At 41.0% G+C, this 24505-nt stretch overlaps 1 protein-coding gene across 1 annotated transcript in view; it reads right to left on the bottom strand.

Annotated features, from left to right (window-relative positions):
- Nucleotides 1-1330: 1330 nt before the first annotated feature.
- The window catches only part of DPYD (dihydropyrimidine dehydrogenase), a 1260313-nt gene continuing 1237138 nt past the window's right edge, over nucleotides 1331-24505 (bottom strand). Inside the window, exons 21-23 of the mRNA XM_066597377.1 lie at nucleotides 12258-12401; nucleotides 3440-3580; nucleotides 1331-1751 (exon numbers count right to left, since the gene is read on the bottom strand). Of these exons, the coding sequence (XP_066453474.1) occupies nucleotides 1581-1751; nucleotides 3440-3580; nucleotides 12258-12401 (456 nt within the window). The 3' untranslated portion in view covers nucleotides 1331-1580. The remainder of the gene's footprint in view (nucleotides 1752-3439; nucleotides 3581-12257; nucleotides 12402-24505) is intronic.

The raw sequence follows: 24505 nt of genomic DNA, 5'->3' as shown, positions 1-24505 counted from the left end.
GCACCGAAATTGGCACCACACATGTAGAAATACTCAATGAGCCTTCAATTTCTTTTAAATCTGGTGGCTGCCAGTTTTATTCAATATCACAGCAATGTGTATAACATATCACGCAGTCCAGGTATACAACCCATAGGGTCCCATCACTAACCCCGCCCAATGTGTCTGGAGGGCATCCCCTTCCATCAGACTCGGTTATGGGCCCAAACTGGTCCGCACCAGACCTTAGGCTCCAAGTACCTGACACGGCGCCTTCACACCACCTCTCACTGATCCACAATGGACGTTAGGCTTGCAACCGCTTCAGCTTTGCTAAGCTGTCACTTCCCCCTGAGTGTGGCAGGAATTATTACTTTTAACTTTTTGTTTCTGTCACACCCACAGATTTTAACCCTATCTTAGGTTATATTAAGCCTGTCTGTAGCCTTCTGCAGGCCATCCTGTGTACTACCCTTCTACACCATATATATTCTGACACCTCAACCCTGTGTTCATGTCCAATTCTGATGGGGGCAGTAGGCCACACAACACAAATGTAAGATTTCACCATAACTTGGGCTGATGTCCACGGCAAGGAGAGGCGGTCATTGGGTGGATTTGGTATGCATAATGACATAAGCCCATGACTTGGGGTTCTGGCAGCCAACCTCCATGACCAAAAACAAACCGATTTGCATAGATGATGCCACAATATAAATTTTTATGTTTCTTTCAAACATATATCTGGGGTGTATTAAATGTGATTGATAGTGTTATAGTGGCAGTTTATGATCGAAAATCCTGGCATTGGAAAATAAATCTATAAGGACAACTTCTTCAATAAATGATCATTTCCATGATACAATCTGAATCATCACGCGAAGGCAACAAAAAAGATTTACGGACACAAGCACACTGTATATCAGGCACGCAGAGGCAAACGAAATGTAAGTTGTGCTAAATGTTTAAATGTTTTTCTATGTAAATGAAAACTAATAGGGGAGAACTCTAATCAGAAAATATGGCGCATTAGTAAACAGAGCAGGTTCATTTAAAATGGTTAATAATGCTGCGCTGAACGCTGCCCATTATAAGCCCTAATGTACTAGGGATTAAGAAATACATTACATTATGTTTTATCAGTGGACGCACCGCACAAAGTACTTAATCCAGTGTTAAATCCTCATTGTAAATCTACTGTCTGTATACAAACGGTAATTCTTCCCTTAATTTTTTTTTTGTTTTTCATTTTACAAATTACTAATTATGTCTGACAATTTTCAGCTACAAAGGAAATATGAAGAGAAGGAGGCACTCGTACTGCGTTATACCATGCATTTATTTAGCATTCGCTGCAAATTAACCATTTTGTGTCTATAACTACAAACACCAATACACATGCATAGGATATAGGTACGGAAATTTCAAAAGAGCCTCGGAATCATTCAATGGATTATTTCCCAGGACTGTAATTAAAAGTGGCTATCTCTGTTTTATTATTTTCATCTGATGATTGGTTTTCATATGATGTATGATAATGAAGCACTAATCCAGCCGTGGTAGAAGTGAAGTTCATCGCATCATTTGCTGAACTAACGACCTTAACGCACTGGATTCACAGTTAGCGGAAGGCCTCTTTTTGGTACATAAGGTGTTGTCCTAGTAATCATTTTGATGCAGTCAATGATAGGGCAGACGCTGAGGCACAGAGTGCAGCCGGTACAGCCATCAGTGACAGTAGGCAAGTGGGTCTTGGGATCAAACTCGATAGCCTGCGAGAAGAAATAAATGGTTTCAATGTCAATGTGACAAAGGTCAACAGTGTCCCAATTTTTGTCCACATTTTCATTAAAAAGCTTGTTTGAGACTTATGTAAAAGCTTACGCCGTAGTCATGGAAACAATTTAGCTGCAGGAATAAAAAGAATCCTGATAAAGTGTATTCAATGGAGACGTAAATATCTAAGCTATATAAGTAAAAATAATAACATGAAGGAGTCGGATAACAATAGCGAGGGTTTTATGTAATAGATAAGAAAAAAGATAAGAAATACATGAATATTCACTAAATGGTCACTTTATTAGAGACACCCATCTAGTAGCACATTGAACCTCCTCCTTTAGCCCTCAGAACTGCAACAATTTGCTATGGCATAGATTCCACTTGTTCTATCTCCACTAGGCTGATCTGAGTTGAAAGGGGTATCATCACTCCTTAGGGAGAGCACCTAGAAGGTGAGTGAGGAGACTTATGAGGCCAGTCATGCTCCTCTGGGAAATCTATGCAAATAAGGAAAGTGGAATATACCTCTGCAGCGCCATCTATTGGATGGCAGCATTCCTGCAAATCAATGGCTGACCCTTTATACAGGTCTATGCAACAATGATTGGGAATTGAAAACCATGCCAGATTTCATACAAGGATAGCTGTTTCAGGATGTTTGTCCCTAATCAGTGTGCAGTAGGATTCTGGCTTTGCTAGGGAGAGGCCTGTGACGTGAGTCAAGAGGGGTATCATCAGTCCTTAGGGAGAGCACCTATAAGGTGAGGAGACTCACACAGATTGCCTAATATTTTCATTCTAATGTGGATTCACTCTAAAACTGATCCACGAAAAAACTTGCTTGCTTCACTATGTGTTAGCATGTCCAATTTCCATACATGGTCCACTTGGTCTTTGTTTATCGCTGTGGCCAATGAGAGACTGCAGCAGTCAGATGCCTTTATTCCTGCAATCCCACTCAGATGTTGGGAGCCATGATGCCAAGAGAATGGCACCTGACTGCTGTGACCTCTGATTGGCCGTAGCAGTCAGATAGTAGCTGTTTCACAACAAAGACCAGGAGGATCACAGGGTTACAGCACTGGATCACTGGGTATGAAGATAAGTAAATCCCCCTGATTTTCTTATTTTAATAGAATTTGATATATTTTTAAAAATTTTGATATCACCCAGACAACCTCTTTATTGAGAGCGACCACACTAGGCAAGTTGTTTAGGGCTCTATGGTGTACTTTCCTACTAACATAGCACACCAACAATCAAGGTGGTGAATGATACACCTGTACATTGGAGTAACTAGTATTTTAGGACATTACAATTGGCACAACTAAAAGTATACACAGAAGGACACTATGACACGGCTGTAATATGGCCATAGTTTAGGTTGTATATTATGACTATAACATCCGGGCTCCCTACAGTTATAATGACCTGAATGTTGATTGCCATGGGACCCTATTATGTTTAAGCTTCGTTCAATAGAATGGTGGTGAAGGTGCTTAGGGCTGCTATGGTCAGAATACAGATGCTAACATAATGCGTCCTACTTCTGGCCATGTAAGATTGGCCTAAAGCATTAATCACTGTTTATTCCATTGCTGATAAATTCTGTTACAAATCCTAAATCTACTGAGATATCGCATGTTAACAATTCTATATAGAAGGACACCAGCATTACCTGATAACCAGAGTCATTGCAGGTCATGTAGCATTTGCCACAGTTAATACACATCTCTTCATCAATCAGAGCCACAACTTGTTCTCTTATGTTTAATTCACCATATGATCCAATACACTGCAATGCTCTGCCAATTACATCCTGGAGAAGAAGAGAGAATGCATATTAAACTGATTTAGTTTTTCTTCAGTAGGGTAATTAAACTACACACAAAATCACATTAAATGGAAACATGCTCACGTGTGGTTCATTTTAAGTGAGTTAACTTAAAGGATCTCTGCCGAACTTTAACTGCATGAATATAGACTGCAAATAAAAAGAAGAAACCACAAATGCTGCAGTTTTAGCCAGCCTACTATACTGAGGGTGTAATGTAGACCTCAGAGCCCTGTTTTTCATCCTGAAGTGCACTACTGCAATCCCTGCAATGAGATACAGCTATAGCCAACGACCTGCAGATTACTACTGCTATCCCTGGATAGCTCCGCAGCTCTGTCCTTGGTCCTGAAGTGCACTACTAATATCCCTGCATAGCGCTGCAGCTCCATCCTTGGTCCTGAAGTGCATTATCGCTATACCTACATCGATCTACAGCTCTTTCCTTGGTTCTGGGAATATAAAACAATGCCTCTACAGTGCCACCTATTGGTAGGCAGCATTCCTGCAAGACAATGTCAGACCTTTTAATAAGCCCTGTAATTATGGCTGGGAATTTTGAGCCGAAGCCAGACTCTTCTCCAGAACAAAAAGATAACCGTTCACAGAAAGACTATTTCGGGGTGATTGCCACTTGTCAGTGTGCAGTTGGCTTCTGAATTAGCCTCTCAGTAGCCAAGAAGCCTATTTCACACTGTTGGGGGGCAATTACCTCAAAAGTCTGTCTATGCATGGTTATCTTTTTCTTCTGGAGAAGATTGTAGTTTGGGCTAATAATTCCAAGACACTATTACAAGGCTTGTTCAAAGGTCTTACATTGTTGTTCAAGAATGCTACCTTCCAATAAGTGGCACTGTAGAGACATTGTTCCATCATCACTTTTGCATATTTCCCAGAGGAGCATGGATGGCCTCCTCACACCTTGTAGGTGCTCTCCCTAAGGAACAACTATACCCTTCCAATCCCTTGGTTCTGAAATGTACTACTGCTATCCCTGCATAGCTTTGCAATTTTATCTATTGGTTCTGAATTGTAATATGGCTTTCGATGCATAGATCTACAGCTCTGTCCTTGGTACTGAAGTATACTACTGCTATGCCTGCATTGCTGTACAGCTCTGTCCTTGGTACTGAAGAGTACTACTGCTATCCCTGCATAGTTCTACTTCAGATCTAAATACTACAGACATAAGTATATACCAGTTGTGTTCACCTGAGATTAAATATAAAGTGATATGAAAACTATTTACAAGCTACTGAGCAATGATGTAGATGCACAAGCCCTCCTTCCTAATGTACTGTATGTACATGCTCAGTATTCCCCACTCCCTACTTCTAATTGTCATTCTGAACCCTTTTTGAACTGGACTTTTCAGTTATCATTCCTAATTCTAACGGATTCAATAGATTTAATTGGCCAAGGGGTTGTTCAATATCTAGCTTTTTTGCTGCAGGAAGCAGAGAGCTTCATATATTTCACAGTTGGTACTGCAGGATAAATCTAACCCGAGCCACTACAAAATCTACAGAACTGTCTGCTTCCTGTAGCAAAGAAGCTAGAAGTGGGACAACCCTTTAATCAAAATGTTTCCTAAATCTGAGCATCACTCTAACCTTGTAAATGGATTTTATCATCTATTGTACTACTTAAAACCAGATAGTGAAATATATTCAATTCTCTGCAATCTGTTTTGATTTTCTGAGTGCATATTTTGTATTCCATTGCCTGTACATGACTATGGAGGTGGCCTGAGCTGTAGTTATCGGCATTTACAGAGATGCTTTACAGAACTCATGGACTATTCACACAATCGATAGGAACTGACCTATTTCCTTCTATTTGAGACTGTTTAGGCATGCTTCTTGACCTGTACAGAGGTCATTGCTCAGGGAGTAGGAGGAGGTGAGCTGCCATTATCACCTATTGTGAATGGTGGATCCTGTGTAAAGCCCCATTTAGACGGGACAAGCTGTTGGGCAAATGATGCCTGGAAGCTCGTTCCAGTGACGCTTGCTACTGTGCTGTTACATAGGAGCGAGTATCGCTGGCATTGGTCAGAGCACTGCAGGCATGGAGGTGGAGCAGGCCGGGCAGCGTTCTCTCCTCACCCGTCCCCATTCATGGTAAGCAGACAGTGCATCATTCAGTTTACAGCATACAGAAACTACATGAGTAAACGCCTCAAGTTCAGTCATTCAGTCGCTACATGAATTTATACGGAACAATATCGTTCAAATTCCCGCTGGAGCACCGTGATTTCAACAATTCTGAATGAGAATTCTCCTGTGTAAGGCCCTCTGCACATGGGTGGAAATTCCGCGGAGGGATTTCCCACAGAATTTCCACCCGTGTCCACCTGCATAGGATTGCATTACAAAATGCAATCCTATGCAGACGGCCACAATTTGTCCGCGTGAAAACACATGTGGAAAACAAATCGCTGCGTGTTCTATGTCTCTGTGGGTCTCGCAGAGACCCACACAGGAATGTCAGTGAAGAGCCGCCGGTTTTGTGCATGCGCCAGCTGGGTGGCAGCCGGCACATCACAGAGCTTCGGAGATGCCGGGAGTGGGTGAGTCGAATTCTCGCAGTGGGATCTGACTGGGCCATCTGCAGGTGGCCTAAATGGGACATTATCTATATATGAGTCATCTTTGGGGCTCAGTCAGATGAGCGTATATTTGCGCATTATTCTGCAAGGAAAAAAAAAACGCACCACCTGTGCAAGCGAAAATCTACACCACCAATGATAGAACATATGGGTGACAATGGACGTGGTTATGCAGATTTATTCCTGCGCACACATTGCATTTTTTTCCGTGCGTAAAAATGCGCAAATCTCTGCTCATCTGACCGAGCCCTTATTGTAATACTACCTGTGATAACTGCTGAAAAGCATTCTCTACTGAATAGGAAGTGTGAGCATATTATTTGGTTTAGTTGTCAAGGCAAAAACTGCAGAATTTTAGATTGCTTTTTAAAATATAGATTGAGTCATCAAAAATAAAAATAAAAACCTTCTTAAATGTATATTCAAGGCTAGAACCTCATTTATATAATAGGTTATTTCCCCAATGACACATTCCCTTTAAGGACTATCTACACAGAAAATGTAGAATGCATGGTCTTCAAATTTAGATCCCCACCATTTTCAATGTAAGGAGTGGGCCTAAAGTGCTTGCAAACTAGCAGGAGCACATCGGGTACCTTAAAGTGAAGACAAATGTTTAACTGCATCTGTCATTTCCATTTTTGCCTTGTGCACTGCAGAGAATAGAGACATTTGCAATGCATGCGGATGCCACAGTTACAGTTTAAAGAAGTTTATGCAAAGAGTGAAAACATGTTTAAAATTGGGATGGAGGAAGGAAGGCAGATTATAAACAAGATGTATTTCAGTAGCACAACAAATCAAAAAGTTGGGATTGTTAAAACTAGAATACTTGCAAAAATCGCTAACACGTTTTGGGTTATTTAGGATAAATATATCATATTTGTAAATAATCCTATGTATATCAACTGCAATTATGGGAATGATTCCATGTGCATCAAGATAATATTCATCTACCTTATTTTAACGGTAGTCTGGTAGCCTTTTGTCTAAACTTGGTATCCCAAATTGTGTTTAACGAGCAGTCCCAGCAAAAATAAAAAAAAATCCAGCTAAGCCCTGAACATGCTGAACATCATTCACCGCAGCATGATTTCATAGTAAGAGTTTCTAAAAGAAATGCTATTAATAATTCTCCATGTCATGTTTATCAGGCACCGTCATTAAGATTAGAGCCGTTATGGCTTGCCTGCTCCCCTCACTTGTGTTGAGATCAAGATTGCAGCTGCTGAATGACAAAAACTGCTCACCCATAAAAGAGTCAGCTTCTAATGCAAGTGGTATCTTACTAACTAATGATCCCATAAATGATGTACCTCGCCTTTAGTAATCAGGAGTTGTTTGTTTACTTCACTATTTTTAGATGGCGATGAAAGGTTTAGCCCACTAAATTGCATTCATGTAAGTTTTGATCATCTTATAAAACTACCTCACAATTAAAAGACTTTAACAAAAAAAAGCAAGACTTTCATCATTTCAAAGGACCGGACTAATTGTTTGTCAATTTAATTGCACCTTTAACAAACAAAACACTTCGATCAGCATTGGCTTGTTGGCCTCTGTCATTTCAATTGCCAAGTCTACTTTAACGTTTGTACTCCATAGAGGCATGTGGACCTTTGGCTTAAAAGGGCCACATGAGAAGCAAGTAACAGAATAAATTAACCATAGTGAAAGGTGGACACTAATGACTCTTTTGCCTGACATAGCAACTGAGCCAGAAAGCCTTTTATTCCATAAACAAGCTTAGAAGTGTAATTTATTCAGCCCCTAGAGATACTGATCTTTTAGGTTCTGGTCACATCTCATTATCTCAATACGTTCAGTGTATGCAGTGGGAAAGCTCCAGGCACATATGCTGAGCCTATCCATACAGCCTCATGCAACCAGTATGTACTAAAAAAAGAGTGTCCTTACACCAAGCCAGTATGTACTAAAACAGGGTGTCCTTACACCAAGCCAGTATGTACTAAAACAGGGTGTCCTTACACCAAGCCAGTATGTGTCAGCGCACTTTGTTTTACTGCAAAATAGAATACTTCATATTAGGTTTTTGTCTTTTTTTTACAATTAAAATCAATTAGCAAAGTGTGCAACTGTACGGCATACTTTACAGCCTTCTATAGATACAGTAGATCAGTGGTGTTTGAAACCCTCAGAATATGCCATATTTCTGCTTGGGTTTGGCCAAAAACTACATCAGATTTTCACATAGGTTCTAACAGCAAATAGAATCAAATTAAACAAATGAGTCTAAAATATTAGACTTGCTCATTTATTTATTGGGAGAAATGATCCAATATTGCCCGACTGAGTGGTAAACGTATGTGAATCTTTGCATTCAGTATCTGGTGTGATCTCCTTGTGCACCAATAACTGCATCTAAACGTTTCTGGTAGAGTCATAGAATGGTAGAGTTGGAAGGGACCTCCAGGGTCATCGGGTCCAACCTCCTGCTCAATGCAGGATTCACTAAATCATCCCAGACAGATATCTGTCCAGTCCCTGTTTGAACACTTCCATTGAAGGAGAACTTACCACCTCCCGTGGTAGCCTGTTTCACTCATTGATCACCCTTACTGTCAAAAAGTTTTTTCTAATATCTAATCTGTGCCTCCTCCCTTTGAGTTTCATCCCATTTGGTAATTGTTGATTAGTCCTGCACATCATCTTGAAGGAATTTTAGCCCATTCCTCTTTACAAAATAGCTTTAACCCTGTTCAAATGTTGGTGGGTTTCCTCCCATAAACTGCTCACTTCAGGTCCTTCCAGAACATTTCTAAAGAATTAAAGTCAGGACTTTGATTTGGCCATTCCAAAACCTTAACTTTATTAGTTTTTAACCATTCTTTTGTAGAATAACTTGTGTGCTTTGGGTCATTGTCTTGCAGCATGACCCACATTCTCTGATATTCAACTCACCGACTAGTATGCTGACATTTTCCTTTAGAATTTTCTGGTATAGTTCAGAATTTATTGCTCCATTAGTGATAGCAAATAGTCCTGGCCCAGATACTACAAAACATGCCAAACCATAATACTGCCATCAATGTGTTTTACAGATGGTTTGAGGGTTTTATGCTGTAGTGCAATGTTTTTTTCTCCAAACATAATGCAAATTCTCCAAACATTGCATCAGTTGCCTTCCCTCTTGTCCAGGTAGTCTTTAGCAAACTGCAGATGAATATTAATATTCTTTTGGAGAGTTGCAGCTTTCTCTTTGAAATCCTGGTATGCACACCATTGTGGTTGAGTGTCCTCCAAATGGTGGACTCATGATCATTAACATTAGCTAATGTGAGTAAGGCATTTTGTTACTTAGAAGTTACATTGGGTATCTTTGTAAACTCATGGGATATTATGCAGCGTGGTCTTACCATGATCTTTTGTCAGTTGACTACTCATAGGAAAGATAACTCTGGTCTTAAAATTTCCTCTCTTTCTATACAATCTATGCCTGTGGATTGGTGGTGTCCAAACTCTTTAGAGATGTTTTTGTAACCTACTCCAGCTTGATGAACATCAACAACTCTTTATCCGAGGTCCTTAGGAATCCCCTATGTTCGTGTCTTGATACACTGCCACAAACATGTTGTGAATATCAGACTTTCATAGATCCCCGTTCTTTAAATAAAACAGGTCGCCCACTCACACCTGATTGTCATCCCTTTGATTGAAACATCTGACTTCAAATTATCTGCCAATTCTAAAGGTTCACATACTTTTGCCACTCACAGTCATGTGATATTGGATCATTTTCCTTAATAAAAAAAATGAGCAAGTCTAATATTTTTTTGATTTGGCTCTCTTAATCTACTTTTAGGACTTGCGTATAAATCTGATGTAGTTTCAGGTCAAATATAAGCAGAAATATGAAAAATTCTGAATGGTTCACAAACTTTCAAGCACCACTTGTAAGTGGAAATATATTTTCAAGCTCTCAGAGCACTCAGACCCCTTCTTCAGGCTAATTACATTCGTCCTCTGCCTAATGAAAAGGCCTGGGGCTCTGAAAGCTTGCAAATATACTTTTTCTGGTTAGCCAAAAAAAGGATCACCTCTATAATACTTTTAGCTTCTTTATATTTCCCATCACATAGGTTTTTCTGGCTAACAGAGTACCATGGTATTTTAATTATACATCTTTAGGGTGGATAGGAATGGTTCAATAACCATAATCATAATCTTTCTTGGTACAGCTTACTTCTGACACCTCTCATAACACATTATGTATGCCATGTATATCTAATAGACTTTGTCATGGCTAAAAGCCCTTTTACACAGGACCACTGTTAGACTCTAAAGCACCTGAAAGTCATCCCAGCGATGATCACTCCTTTGCTTTCAAACAGGATTGCTGATCACTCAGTGAATGAAGGTGGAATGCATTGGAGATCATTCCGCCCACCCACCTCCATTCACAGTAAACAGGCAGTTCATAGATGAAGAACTGCCTGTTTATACAGGCTGATGCAGTGACAGACACACAGTAAGTTTTGGGTCTGCATTAAAGACCTGATCAGCGATTTATCGTTCATCGTTCTTTCACTGCACGTGTTTACACCTTAGGGCTCAGTCACACGGGCGCTGATCCGCCCGTGTTCCTGCATGATAAGACGGCCGCACCACGTGCGGACGACTCTCTGCATGACCGGCTCTATTGCCGGTCATGTGTTCTTTCTGCTGGCTGCTGCGGAGAGTCGTCCGCACCTGCAGTGCAGCGGTCGTATCGTGCAGGAACACGGGCGGATTGGCGCCCATGTGACTGAGCCCTAACAGATATTGTGCAAACCACTTGCTCTAACAAGCAGTTTTCATGATAATCATGAAAGAAAATGGGCCTTAGAGGGGTTTTCCAAGGAGAATACTATTGATGACCTATCCTCAGGATAGATCATCCAAAGTTGATTGGCTGGGGTCTGTCACTCTGGACCCCAACCAATCAGCTGAGTGGGCGCATGTTGTCAGTGCTGCAAATACACACAGGTCAGAGAGGAAGCAGGGGAAGTGTCCGCGCCAACCTCCATGTAGTGTCCAGTGCTTGTATCTGCAAGCATGACTCTCATTGAAATCAACACGAGCCGTGCCTGCAGGTAAAAGCGCCGGCCACTACACAGAGATCGGTGCGCAGACTTCCCCTGCTTCTGCTCCGACCTCTGTGTATTTGCGTCGCTGCCAGCATGCCCCCGCTCAGCTGATCGGTCGGGGTCCCGAGCGACAGACTCCAGCTGATTAGCTATTGATGACCTATCCTGAGGTTAGGTCATCAGTAGTATTCTCCCTGGAAAACCCCTTGAATTTGGGGAAACCAGGCAAAGCGCTAATAACCCCTTTGTAAATTGCAATCTAGAATAAACTTTATTTCAGTGTAGGAATTCTGTCCATCTTGTGATTATTTGACGAATATACACACATTTACATACAGACACTATCAAACAGTCCGCACAAATAGTATTTAGATATTTAAATAAAGAGTATCAGTACATGTCAACCGTACAAGAGGGAAATCAGCCTGGATGTTCATTACAAGCTCTTGCTACTGTTGCTTTAATCTTTTTATCAAAAGTAATACTTTTAGAAGTTTTCAATTCATTGCACATATGCACTGTGTGAGAGATATAACTAACACAATGTTATTTAACAATCAAAAGGAAGGAACAAAGAGTGCAGCCATCCTTGAATATTACAAAACTAATTATACCTTAACAGAACATCTGTGATTCTTTATAAATCAGCTCCGCATTTTGACTACAGTCACTCACTTATTTGCAATGTACATTTTAAGACAGAAAGGAATAGCAGGGGGGCCAAATAAAGCATTCTAATTAAAATGTGTCAGAGCTATCTCACGATGTAGGAACTGTATATATTAGATACAAAGCATTAGCCAGCCCCAAATATTAGGAAGAAAAGATGAATCACTTCCACATGCAAAAATATTCTAATGTAAATTCTATGTATAAAGCAAAGTGTATTGTCACCATTCATTCCCCGTTACTGCGTTTAGTCCTATATTAACTTCACAATTTTCCTTCTATCTATATTTTTTACCTTGACGGTCGGTACGGGTCTCTTTGGGAGGAAGTGTTCCTTTATATTTGTAGAAGCATTTGCATTCATTGAGAGTAACTTGATCTTGTTCTCAGCAATGATCTTCTTTCGTTTCTCTAAAAATGGCCCAAAACTTGGCAGTTTCTGTAAAAAGGCAAAAAGAAAAAAAGGTAATAAACTGATATATGTCATGGCTTTCTTATGGAATTAGATCTAAGTTATACCATGCATTCCCTGAAAGCCACAGGCTGTGCTATGCTTGGCAAAAAACAAACACCAGATTTACTATAAGGCTCAATGTCCACGGGCAGATTGGATTCTGCATGCAGGGGTCCAAAGTGGTATCCGCCCCTGCTTGAAGCCGAGAACACTGCATTCCTGTCTGGGTCTTCTATTATCTTCACTGCGGATGTGTGCGGAAGCAACGGCCGGCGCACTTGCACAGTGGATTTTTTTTTAAAACTCCTGCTTTCCCGCGGAATCTGCAGCCCGTCCGCACTGTCAATTGCAGATGGGCCGCGAATCGGACAGTTTTCATTGACTTCAATGGAAGCCGTTTGTGCGGGACCCGCACTGAAATTGGCATGCTGCGATTTGTTTTCTGGACCAAATGATCTGCAAAACAAATCCGCATGCTTTAGTTCATGTGGGGACGCCCATGCTTCCCTACGGGCTGCTTGATTGGTGGATCTTCTGAATGGGTGACCCACATGGATTCCGCAAATCAGATCCACCGGTGGACATTGGGCCTTATTGTATACTGTCTGATTGTGGTATAGACGTAACTCATATGAGAAAATGACCCACTGTTTTCTATATGTTTATATACGAATGGCCTTTCACTTGGACTGAAAGCCCAAGATACAAAAGTCGCAGCATGTCCAATTCTTTGGGTGATATCATCCATTTATTTCTATGGCTGGGTGTAAAAACATTGAATGCGAACGCAATATGTTTCTTGATTTTCACTATCGAAGCAACAGGCGATTTTAAAATCTCATGTGCAGCAATGCCACTCAGTACATTTTTCTTGTAAAACACATCACACTCACAGGAAAAAAATCACAGGTTTAAGAGAACAATATTAGTTTGAGTTTTTTTGACCAATATCACATTTGCCTGTGTAAATGCAGCCTTAGGCCTTAGTCACACGGGCGTTTTTTCCCGCGATTTGCGAATCGCATGACGAATCGTGTGACCGGGGCGGAAAAATCGCCCGAAAAAACTGCTACTAGCCGCGTTTCATTAGAAACGGGCTGGAGCTGTCCAGCGCATTGAATTCAAAAGAGCCGGCAATACAGCCGGCTCCATTGAAAGCAACGGGCTGCGGGCGATCTCACGATGAATTTTCGGGAAGGGCTTAAAAATATAAGCCCTTCCTGGAAATTCATCCAGAAATGTGTAAAAACAAAAAATATATATATATACTCACCTGGTCCCGGCAGACGGAGTTCAGCCGTGGCGGCCGGCAGTTCTCCTGAACTGCTCTGAGTAGTATTCAGCAGCCGGGGTTTTAAAATCCCCGCCTGCTGAATGAGCTGCCTCTGATTGGTCACAGCCTCACCAATCAGAGGCAGATTCCACTCACACACCCATTCATGAATTCATGAATGGGTGAGTGAGTGCTGCCTCTGATTGGCTCAGTGCAGGGACCAATCAGGGGCAGCTCTCAGCTGAATGACAGCTGAATGACAGCTGAGAGCTGCCCCTGATTGGTCCCTGCGCTGAGCCAATCAGAGGCAGCACTCACTCACCCATTCATGAATTCATGAATGGGTAAGTGAGAGCTGCCTCTGATTGGTGAGGCTGTGACCAATCAGAGGCAGCTCATTCAGCAGGCGGGGATTTTAAATCCCCGGCTGCTGAATACTATTTAGAGCAGTTCAGGAGAACTGCCGGCCGGCCGCGGCTGAACTCCGTCTGCCAGGACCAGGTGAGTATATATATTTTTTTGTTTTTACACATTTCTAGATGAATTTCCGGGAAGGGCTTATATTTTTAAGCCCTTCCCGAAAATTCATCGTGCGATCGCCGGCAGCCCATTGCTTTCAATGGAGCCGGCTGTATTGCCGGCTCCATTGACTTCAATGGGCAAACATCATTCTTCTCTGCCACAGCTGTAACAGCTGTGGCAGAGAAGAATGATTTGTCTTCCATATGTTCTCAATGGGGTCGGCGCTGCTGCCGCTGGCCCCATTGAGTGCATATAGAGAAGAGAACAGGAATCGCAGATCGCAGATAGGTGCGATCTGCGATTTCTGTTCTATAATTTATCGGACGAGCGCATAAAAAGCGCTCATGTGTCCGATACCATTGCAAAGCACTGGTTCTATAAAATCGCCGGACGCATGCGCATGGGCAAATCGCGCGAAAAAACGCCCGTCTGACTGAGCCCTAATTATGACTAAACAGTCTTTAAATGTGCCAAGTTTACCACAGTCAACGCTGCTGAATAATAAATCTGGCGTATCTTTATTGATTTTGTTACAGGTTTTGGTGCCAGTATAGTTACTGGTGCCACAGTAACCAATATGCAGTAAAATATATAGCTTACCTCCCAGCGTGAGAAACATCTGATATTTATGTACACCATTGTTTATATCATACAGACACCACATCTCTGCTGCGAGAGCCCTACAGAGGTTTGCACATGTTTATTCTTGTAGCATGGGTTTTAATTTTTAATTTGTTTTTATTATGTATTCAATTTTTATTAAAGTATGCACACATAATTAGGACACCTTGAGAGCTGGTTTTATATTAGGTGTTTTTGGCTGTGTTGGATACCACACCATACTGGGTGTCTTGTGTTGCTATTTTGAGTATTGTGGTTAAGGTGTCCATTTTCTTTATGGTACAATTTTTGGTGCAATTTGTCGAAATTTGGCACACTGACACCACACCCCTTTTAATGCAGCCATGTCCATCTGTCAGATGTGTTGAAAAAAGTCAAAAGTGCCGGAAAGTGTCTAACGCAAAAACGAACTCCTAGGATACCTACTGCCAAAAAGCAATCACTATAAATGGTCCATAAGATGAAATAGCCCTCCTAAGTAACCTGGCTACATGTATTTAAAATATAACTTTTACTTTTTACATATTAAAACAGTTGAGATAAACCAAATTATTAAAAACACAACCGCTGTGATCTGTATAGACCAATTCTCTCACTATTTAAACTATCCAGCAAACACTGGCACCCTTCAATTTTCTAGTACCCTCCAACCACATTGGATTCTGTATTTATAATTTAGTATTGCTGCCATGTTCTAATTATTTTCTTTATCTCAACTCTTTTAATATGTAAAAATAAAAGCTATATTTTAATATATGTAGCCAGGTTACTTAGGAGGGTTATTTTGTCTTGCGGACAGTTTACAGTGAAAATGTCTAAAACGCATCATTATTGTAGTACGAAGTATCTAAGACAGTTTTTTGGCACAATTTGCACCAGAAAACTGTCAAATTTTTCAATAGTGAATGTGTCCCAATATCAAAGAGAATCAAAAGAATTTTTGCCAGCTCAGCGCAACTGCTTGGAGTAACGCATTCATGTCACAGATGGTGCACTGATCTTATGTGGCTTTATCGATTGTTCTTACCTCTTGATGTGGCACAGAACATGCACTCCCATGGGGATTTATATTATAGTACAATTGCAGTGACAGGTTTTATGTAATCTGAATGTCTTTTTATCTACATACGATTCTTCAGATGGTGACAATGTGTAATTATGTAATGTTACATTATTTTTGTAGGATAGAAGCTGCATTTGTCAGTAATAGTGAAGTATTTATACTTATGTGTGTCCCTTTCCAAAGGTCCAAGTATACAATTTAGCATATTCAAAGTTAAACTGTTTAGTTCATCGGATTGCTACCAGTAGAACAGGATGTGGTGTTGTTTTTAAGCTCTATGTATGGTGTATTTAGGCTACAACAAAGGGCCAGATATTTAGTTTGAAACATGTACACTTCTTCCCCCAATGTTCCAGCTTCTAAACTTACAATGTGCCTCTGATTGGCTGCAGTGGTCAAGTGACTTCTGCTGGCACTATCTTCATAAGAATGGTTTGGAGGATGGCAGGGCAAAATCACTGGATCCCCGTGGCAAAGACTGGGCAAGTATGGCCCTGTTTGTTATTTTAGGGCAGTTGGAGCAATTGCAGAAATGTTGTCCAGTACTCAGACAACCCCTTTAAGACCATTGAGACCATCTGTCAAACAGCTTAATGTGAGCTTAAATTGGGTCTCACCACAGGATCCCAAACACACCAGAAATCAACATTAGAGTAGCCAAAAAAAATAAGATTTACAAGGGCCAATCCGAAGCCTATTTGGTCTGTCTTGATTTAATGGGAGCAATATAATAAAGTTAGAACAGAGCGGACTATCAGCAGTCTACCAAGATGAAAATATAATCTGGATGGCCTATCAACTCCATCATGCCATAAAGTTATCCTTCCATAACAGAAGTGTTTGCCAACTTCACATTACTGAAAAAGCTTATTTAATGTATGAAGGGCACTTATAAGAGCACTTCGTTTCAGTCGCATCGAGAGCCAAGAGTGCTGCTATAGACAATTGATTGCTGTTTGAGATCATGCAGGCACTTTGTTGTGAGGAGGGTTGAAAGAGTTAATTTTTTATAGTTTGGACAGAAAAATGAACTACAGTAAAATAAAAAGGAAAACTTAGCAGTTCTCCAAATAGTTGAATATAGTTCTCCGAAGCATTGCATTTTTTCTTTCCTTTTTCAGGTAAGTTCCGTTTTATAACTTTACTTTTGGCAAAACACTAAAAAAAACTGAATTGTAAATTTTTAAAAATGCATATTACCCCCTAAACCCATTTCCCTTTAACTTTCCAAACACAGACATGTGGGACTTCGAGAAAAAAAAAATATCAGCAGTCAAGATGTCAGTAAAAAATTGTAGTCACAAAGCAGTCAGACGTCGAGATTCAGTGCAGGAGAGACATTAGATATTGTCAAAACAATCAGAAATCGGACACCACAGAGTAATAACAAGAACAAAGATAAAAAGTGATAGAAAACAATGGGTGGTTACTAATGGTACAAACTCCGAGTGGGTCACCGTTACTAGTGGGGTACCACAGGGGGCAGTATTGGGACTTACTTTTTTAATATATATTTATTCATGACCTGGTAGAAGGATTACACAGTAACATATCAATATTTGCAGAAGACACCAGACTATGTAAAGTAATTAACACAAGAGAAGACAGTACAAGGCTGCAAATGGATCTGCAGAAACTTGGGGTTTGGGCAGAAAAGTGGCAAATGAGGTTTAACGGGGATAAATGTACGGTAATGCACGTGGGCAGAGGAAATGCATGTCAGCATGTTACACAGTTATTGGGAAACCATTGGGTATAACTGACATGGAATAGGTCTTGGGGGTTTTAATTAACTGTAAGGCCCAATATCCACGGGCGGGTTTGATTTGCGGAATCCGATGATACGAAAATCAAGCCACTCATAGGGATGTATGGGCATCCGCAAATGCATTAAAGCATGCAGATTTATTTTGCAAACCTTTTTGAATGATAATTGTTATGTCTAAATGCAAGTACAGAAGCAGAAGCAGCCTTGGTGTCAGAAAGCATACCACCCTGACCCACTACCATTGCCTTGGAGGCTGGTCCTTTGCTGGCCTTCACTTCCAGGTGCATGTCCTGATACAGAGTCATGTGACTGCTGCAGTAGAGACATGATTGGTGGCAGCAGTCAGATGGCTCTGTGTCAGGAAGTACACCAAGAGGTGACTCCGATCTGCGGACCATCGAATGGAGCAATGGGACCCTTAATACTTTATTTAACAGGCTTGCACAAAAAAGCACAATTGGACAGATTCAATCAATTTGCAATATAATGTGGCAATTTTAGCTGCAGTTAGCCTAAAAATTTCCAACAGGACAGATGAGGTTTTTGGCAGGCTACAGTCCATCATCATCAATTGTGAATGATCATCCTAATTATTTTGTTGAGTGATGATAACCAAAAATGGTCAACATCGATGTTCTGAATGACCATTATTTCATGCTTGTGGCAGGCTTTATACACACATGGAGCCAGGAAGTAAAACTTTTCATGCTTGTCTCTGACTTCAAACCAGTGTTGTGCTGCAAGTATTGCACCTACTATAAAAGCTAAGATTCTGGGTTTTAACATGATACCAAGATCTAGTCCTTATATGCTAGCTGCAGAAAGCTTTAAAAGTCATGATTAGAGATGAGCGAGCACTCAAATGCTCGGGTCCGCGTTATTCTAGTCGAGCTTTTCGTAAAATTCGAGAGCTCTACTCGAGTAACGAACCCCATTGACTACAATGGGAGACTCAAGCATTTTTGTATGTGGGATGCCAGGTCCCGAGCTTTTTTTTTCTTTCTTGGTTCGTGCTCTCACTCTTGTTCTCTCTCTCACTCTCTCTTTCTCTCCCCTGCCTTCCAGACAAAAAAATTAGACAATGATGCGTGCTGTGGCGTGGCGCGGAGGGGCCAAAACAGGCACATCACAGAGGGGAGGAGCCAAAATCTGGGGGGGGGGGGCGAACACAATTTGGTGCTCGTTTGAGTAATAAACACCATCGAGTACGCTAATACTCGAACGAGCATCAAGCTCGGCAGAGTATGTTCGCTCAACTCTACTCATGATGTATTATAATAGTTAAATGACTTAATTTGGGAATATAAATTGATCTATCCTTAGGATAGATCAACAATGTGTGATTAGTAGGTGTCCAACCACTTGAATGTAGCAAACTTGCACTAGCAGGCACAGCTGCCTGTACGAATAGTGTGCTGAACGTGGATATACATTGAAGTAGCCATTATACTCCATAAAGTGCTGGGTCTCTTCATTCTGATGATAGAGCATCGTAGTATATCAGCCGTGATAGTGTCATGGCGTGATGTCTGTGAAATGGAAGTGGGCTCAGACTTATGTCTCGTCAGTCTAGCCCATGTAACTGCAGTGTTGGCACATGTGCCCTATCATCTGGCACTGAGCGCCAATAAGTAAACATTACCCTGTCTGAGTGGGGATTGATTGGTTGGCCAAAAGATTGTTTTCCCAGCCAGCCAATCATCCATCATTGTATTATATATATATTCTTGCCCCTCTTTTCAGAATGAACCGGTTATTCCCTTTATGGTAGAGTTCTGGTCTCTTCCATGTCCTCTGGGCACCATCCCTGTTTCAGATAAGTCCCTGGTGTTTATTCTTATTATTTGGTCTTTGTTCATCTCATGCTTAGTGCTGCAATTATTTTTGCTACATACATCTTTTATAAGCCCTTTACGATCTAAAGATAGTCTAGGAAGCCAAATATCCCAGATATGGGGCCACCATCATCAAGACGATCACCTGACTTTCAGGCAGGGTTATCCCATTGTAGTGTGAAAGGGTAAGATTCCCCTTTTCCCCTTTTCAGTTCTACAGATGCTGGCTGGCAAATTTTAGCCTCGAGTGAAAGCACGTAGCACTGGCCCATGAGTAAAGGTCCATCCTAAAAGTGGAAACACATGGTGTGGATGGCCACATGAGGCCCAACCATACTTATCTGCTGTGGCCCTTAGCAGCACAAATTACTGACAAAATTGTGAGGCCTGTAACTGCTGTAGGTGTGTGTGTGTGTGTTTGGCAGTGTACAGTCAGCCACTGTGTTTCTATATATTTACTTGTTTATCTATTTAATGGAAATATGACACCAGAATTAACATATTCACCAAGCTAAGTACTTAAATACAGCTCCCAAACCAAGCTCATGTCATAAATACACAGATAAGTTTTTTGAGCCCCTACATAATATGTCCTCTGTTTTGCTCCTTACAAAGTAATAATACCCCCTAAGTGCCCCTTAATAGTAGTGCTCCCAAGTACAGTACTCTCTTAGTAGCCACCCTGATTGATAATTGTCCCAACTGCCTTCTTAGTAGCAACTGTGCCCTCCAAGGTAAAATGCTCTTATGTACCACCCTAAAAGTAATTATGCCCTTAACTGCCTCCCATAGCAGTTTTTATGTTCCTTAATATTAGTATTACAGTGCCATACACCAATAAAAATAAATAAAAGCATACTTACCTGCCCATAATGGGAGCAAAGTCCTCTTCTGGCCCTGCACAGGCAGCACAATTGAGTCAAGCCGCTTGCATCTGGACATTGAAGGTCCCATCTGTGGTTTGTAAACTCTCCTGGTCGCAGAGTCTCTTGCTGTCCTGCACTCTGCTGCTTCCACTTTCCTCTGATTTCTCCTGCTTCTTCTTTCCTCTGAGTGCAAGTCTGTGTGCTGCTCAGAGAAAATCAGTGGCAGCAAAACTCAGGATGTGGAGAGGCCCTAACAATCCGCTCAGTGCTCGGACTGGGGGACATCTGTCTCCTTTCCCCGTGGCCCAGCTCGCCCCTGTTTATATGTCATTTGGTCTCTGAATTAATAAAAGTATGTATATCTGTCCTGTTGAATAACTATTATGTCTGATCTGGACACATTGTTTTGGACCAACATAGAGTGGATCCTGGGGAGCCAGACTTCAACAGATCATGCATTACAACGATTTCCTAGGAGTATGCTATCATACAAGGGCATAACTAAAGGCTCAGGGGCCCGGGTGCAAAAGTTCAGCTGGGTTTCCTCCATCTGTACCCATACCCAGAGGCGTTACTTGAAGATTCGGGGCCCCAATGCAAAATCTGTAAGAGGGCCCCTGAACTATAATGCTTTATTCATACTACTAAGCTCCCTATATGGAGAAGATCAGAATAACAATATTTAGGATATTGCCTACAGTCTCCGAAGTTATAGGATTAATTACAGAAGTATGAGAGAAAAAAAATCGTGGACACTCACCTGGTGCTAGGTGGGAAATCCCACAGTGAAGTGGGGTGCCACCTGCACCTTGTGTCCAGGTTTGCTAGTAATAATGTTGGTTGTCCCCATCCAATGTCCAGGGTTAGCTGGCGAAGCGTCCAGGAGTTTGCAATTCCTTCTGAGGTTCCAGGGGCTTGATTGAAGAAGTCCAAGTGTACATAAAAAAGTATCTCCGTGCTTCAGGATCCAGGGGTATATTTAAAAAACAGACCCGATGGCCTGTTAATAATAAAAAAGGTTGAATAAAAAAGGTTTAATAGCCTCGGACTATCGGATCTGTTTTTTAAATATACCCCAGATCCTCAAGCGTGGAGAAACTTTTTTATATACACTTGGACTATATGGAGAAGATAGGACTTATGGGCTCCCTAAGGGTCTTGGGCCCAGGTGCAACCGCATCCTCCACATCCCCTAGAGTTAGGCCCCTGCTATCACGCATTACAAGGATTTCCTAGGAGTATGCTCTTATTCTATGATTCCAGAAAGCTTCTCTGCTTAGGTTAAAAAATATTGAGATTCTTTTTCTAATGTACATATCAACCATATCAACCATAATAAACTTTACGAGATACTAATAGTATACATAGTGCTGACCCCTACAATACAGCAATTTAGAAAATTAACTACAGGCTATTATTTCAGCTGCTATTGTACATCCATAATAGCCTTGAAATTGATAATCTTCTATATAATATTCATGTACTGTAGTAGACATTTTGTAGAAAGCTGTAATGCGCCAATTCAATGTCAAGATCTGCATCTGTTGGCTAATTGAGGATGGGCACTATCTGATTAGAGGTCATTAAAAAGGCATTTAGAACGGATCTTTCTCTGAAAATAAGTTAATTGATTTCCCATTTTGTGACTGAAGCATTGTGATGAAGGCTGGTTTATTGGTTTTTACTTGAGGGGAAGTAGTTCAAGTATCATATTCACTAAATACCACAAATGCAAAAACTGAATAACAGTTTCTTAAAAACCAGTAGGGGGAATATCTTGTTAAAGATGATTAAAACATGCCTGAGGTCTACAACTCAGCAACCGCTCTGATTTCTATTCAAACATTTCTCTGGAGAGTTCACAGTGTTGACCTGCTTTTATCACAGAAGCCAACTCCTTGCAGATTCGCAGGTAACCTTATCTCATGCCTAATGTACAGTGTTCAATCCGTGCTTGTAATTGCTGATCTATATACAGTACACACATCTGAGAACATCTGGATCCTACACAATGCTTCAAGAAGTGTTACAAAGTTGAAATCTTCTTTCATTATACAGTACTTGGCTCTCATTTACCGTACTGGGGGAAAATAAAGACTTGGAGATTATAAATAGCCGATATCGTCTGATGCACTGGATGGTGAGAACCAGAGATGAACGAAACGGTAAAAAGTTTCTTTGGCATAAACTATATTTCAAGCATATAAAACATGTATATAAACTAAAATAATAGGATACAGAGCCTTATTTTAGCCTCCTGTGTCGTATATGATAAAACCTTAGCTGTGCAATCAGCAAGTCGTCTGTTGGTGAAGAGCATTTTCACAGGCTTCCTCATTGCTAGTGATGGCATAAGGTAGTATGGTAGGTACTATAGTTACAATGATACCATTAGTTTTCACTTTCATCATTTTCTTTTTGTATGATGAATTGTGTAGTATGCAGATTCTAATCCATTATGCCCGAGGAAGGATCCTGAGAGGTCCGAAAGCTTGCTATAACATCATGTATTTTTGTTAGCCATTAAATAGGTATCAGCCCTGTTCTCATTTGCACAAGGAAAGACTAGAAGTAATGGCATGAAACTGAAAGGGAGAAGACACAAATTAGATATTAGAAAAAACATTCTGACAGTGAGGGTGATCAATGAGTGGAACAGGTTACCAGGGGAGGTGGTGAGTTCTCCTTCAATGGAAGTGTTCAAACAGAGACTGGACAGACATCTGTCTGGGATGAGTTAGTGATCCTGCACTGAGCAGGGGGTTGGACCCGATGACCCTGGAGGTCCCTTCCAACTCTACCATTCTATGAAAAGGCATCATATCTACAAGATTATTATCCAATATATACTTTATTACAGAAATGCACCCATTCAAGATCTGAGCTTTCATGTATGGAAATTAGACATGTGACCTCTGAGTGCAGTATAAAATCAAGGGAGCAAGTTCCCTGTGGATCAATTTCAGTGTGAATCTTCATTAGTGCTAGACTAGCTGGCACTAGTATTTCAAAAACTACCAACCTAATAGGTTTTTCTCATGCAACAGTTCCAAGAGTATACCAAGATTAGTGTGATCGAGGAAACCATCCACTGCAAACCCTGTAACTTCTGCAGCAAAATCCACAGCCTCTGTGCAAATTTTGATAAGGAAATGAAATGGCTTAAATTCTGCTGGCGATTCCGTATCAAAATCCACATGTAGACAAGAGTTTTGGAGTGGAATTCTACAGAGGCAGAATAAACCACATTTGTACAGTGTGGATTGGAGAATAATTCCACTCATCTGAAAGAGCGCTATACTGGGCTTCCTTATTGCCTGCTATCTGACCTAACCTACTGTGCTGCCTACCCTGATCTTTGATAGCCCTTTGGATACGTATCTGTTCACACCATCCGGTACCATGCCTTGGCTCAGTGCAGAATCAGCAACCACACAAGCAGCACTTTGTCTGTGAGTATGACCCCACTTGGAGGGGTCAAGGGGAAAAAAATGGGTTTCCCAAATGCTGCTTCCCCACCTACAGATCCATGTACCTCTCCGGACACCAGTTGTCTGGTGAAACATGCCAGGGGAGTTGTAGTGCTAGGTTTTAGTTTCAGATTTCCGGTGTAGACATTTATCTCCTCACTACTGGTCATGGTGCTTTCAATACATTAGTACCATTAATTAGTGTTATATATGAACTAGTTCACATGGTTATATTGGCTTATATGACTCAGTGTACATAAGTCATTGCGTTGGAGTCGGTGGAGTGAGCACTAGCTCCAACGTTCCTAATAAACGTATTTAGTGAGGCAGGTAGTCTATATGTTCAGACTCAGAGTCAGTATAATCCTTTTTTCTTGCTGCTACAGCATACGTGTTGTTTTTATATTTCTATAAGGTGAAATACTACATATATCTGATTAATAAAAGTTTATTTTTAAACGGGATCAACTCAGGTTGCTTTTGGCAAATATATTGGTTTTGGTGCTGCCCCCCCAGATGGCTCTAAGTCAAACTGATGTGTGGCAAGGTCCATCTGACAGATTCTACATCATCAGAGATGGGAATTCTTTACCGTAAGAAGCTAAAAGCTCTCTGCCAGATGGATTTCTTATGGTTAATTTTTGGAGAAAAAGTGTAAAATGGGTTTGGAT

The sequence above is a fragment of the Eleutherodactylus coqui genome, chromosome 3 (genome assembly GCF_035609145.1).
Source record: "Eleutherodactylus coqui strain aEleCoq1 chromosome 3, aEleCoq1.hap1, whole genome shotgun sequence".
Lineage (NCBI taxonomy): Eukaryota > Metazoa > Chordata > Amphibia > Anura > Eleutherodactylidae > Eleutherodactylus > Eleutherodactylus coqui.
Note: the sequence above shows the minus strand (reverse complement) of the source record. Positions and strands in the feature narration are given on the sequence as shown.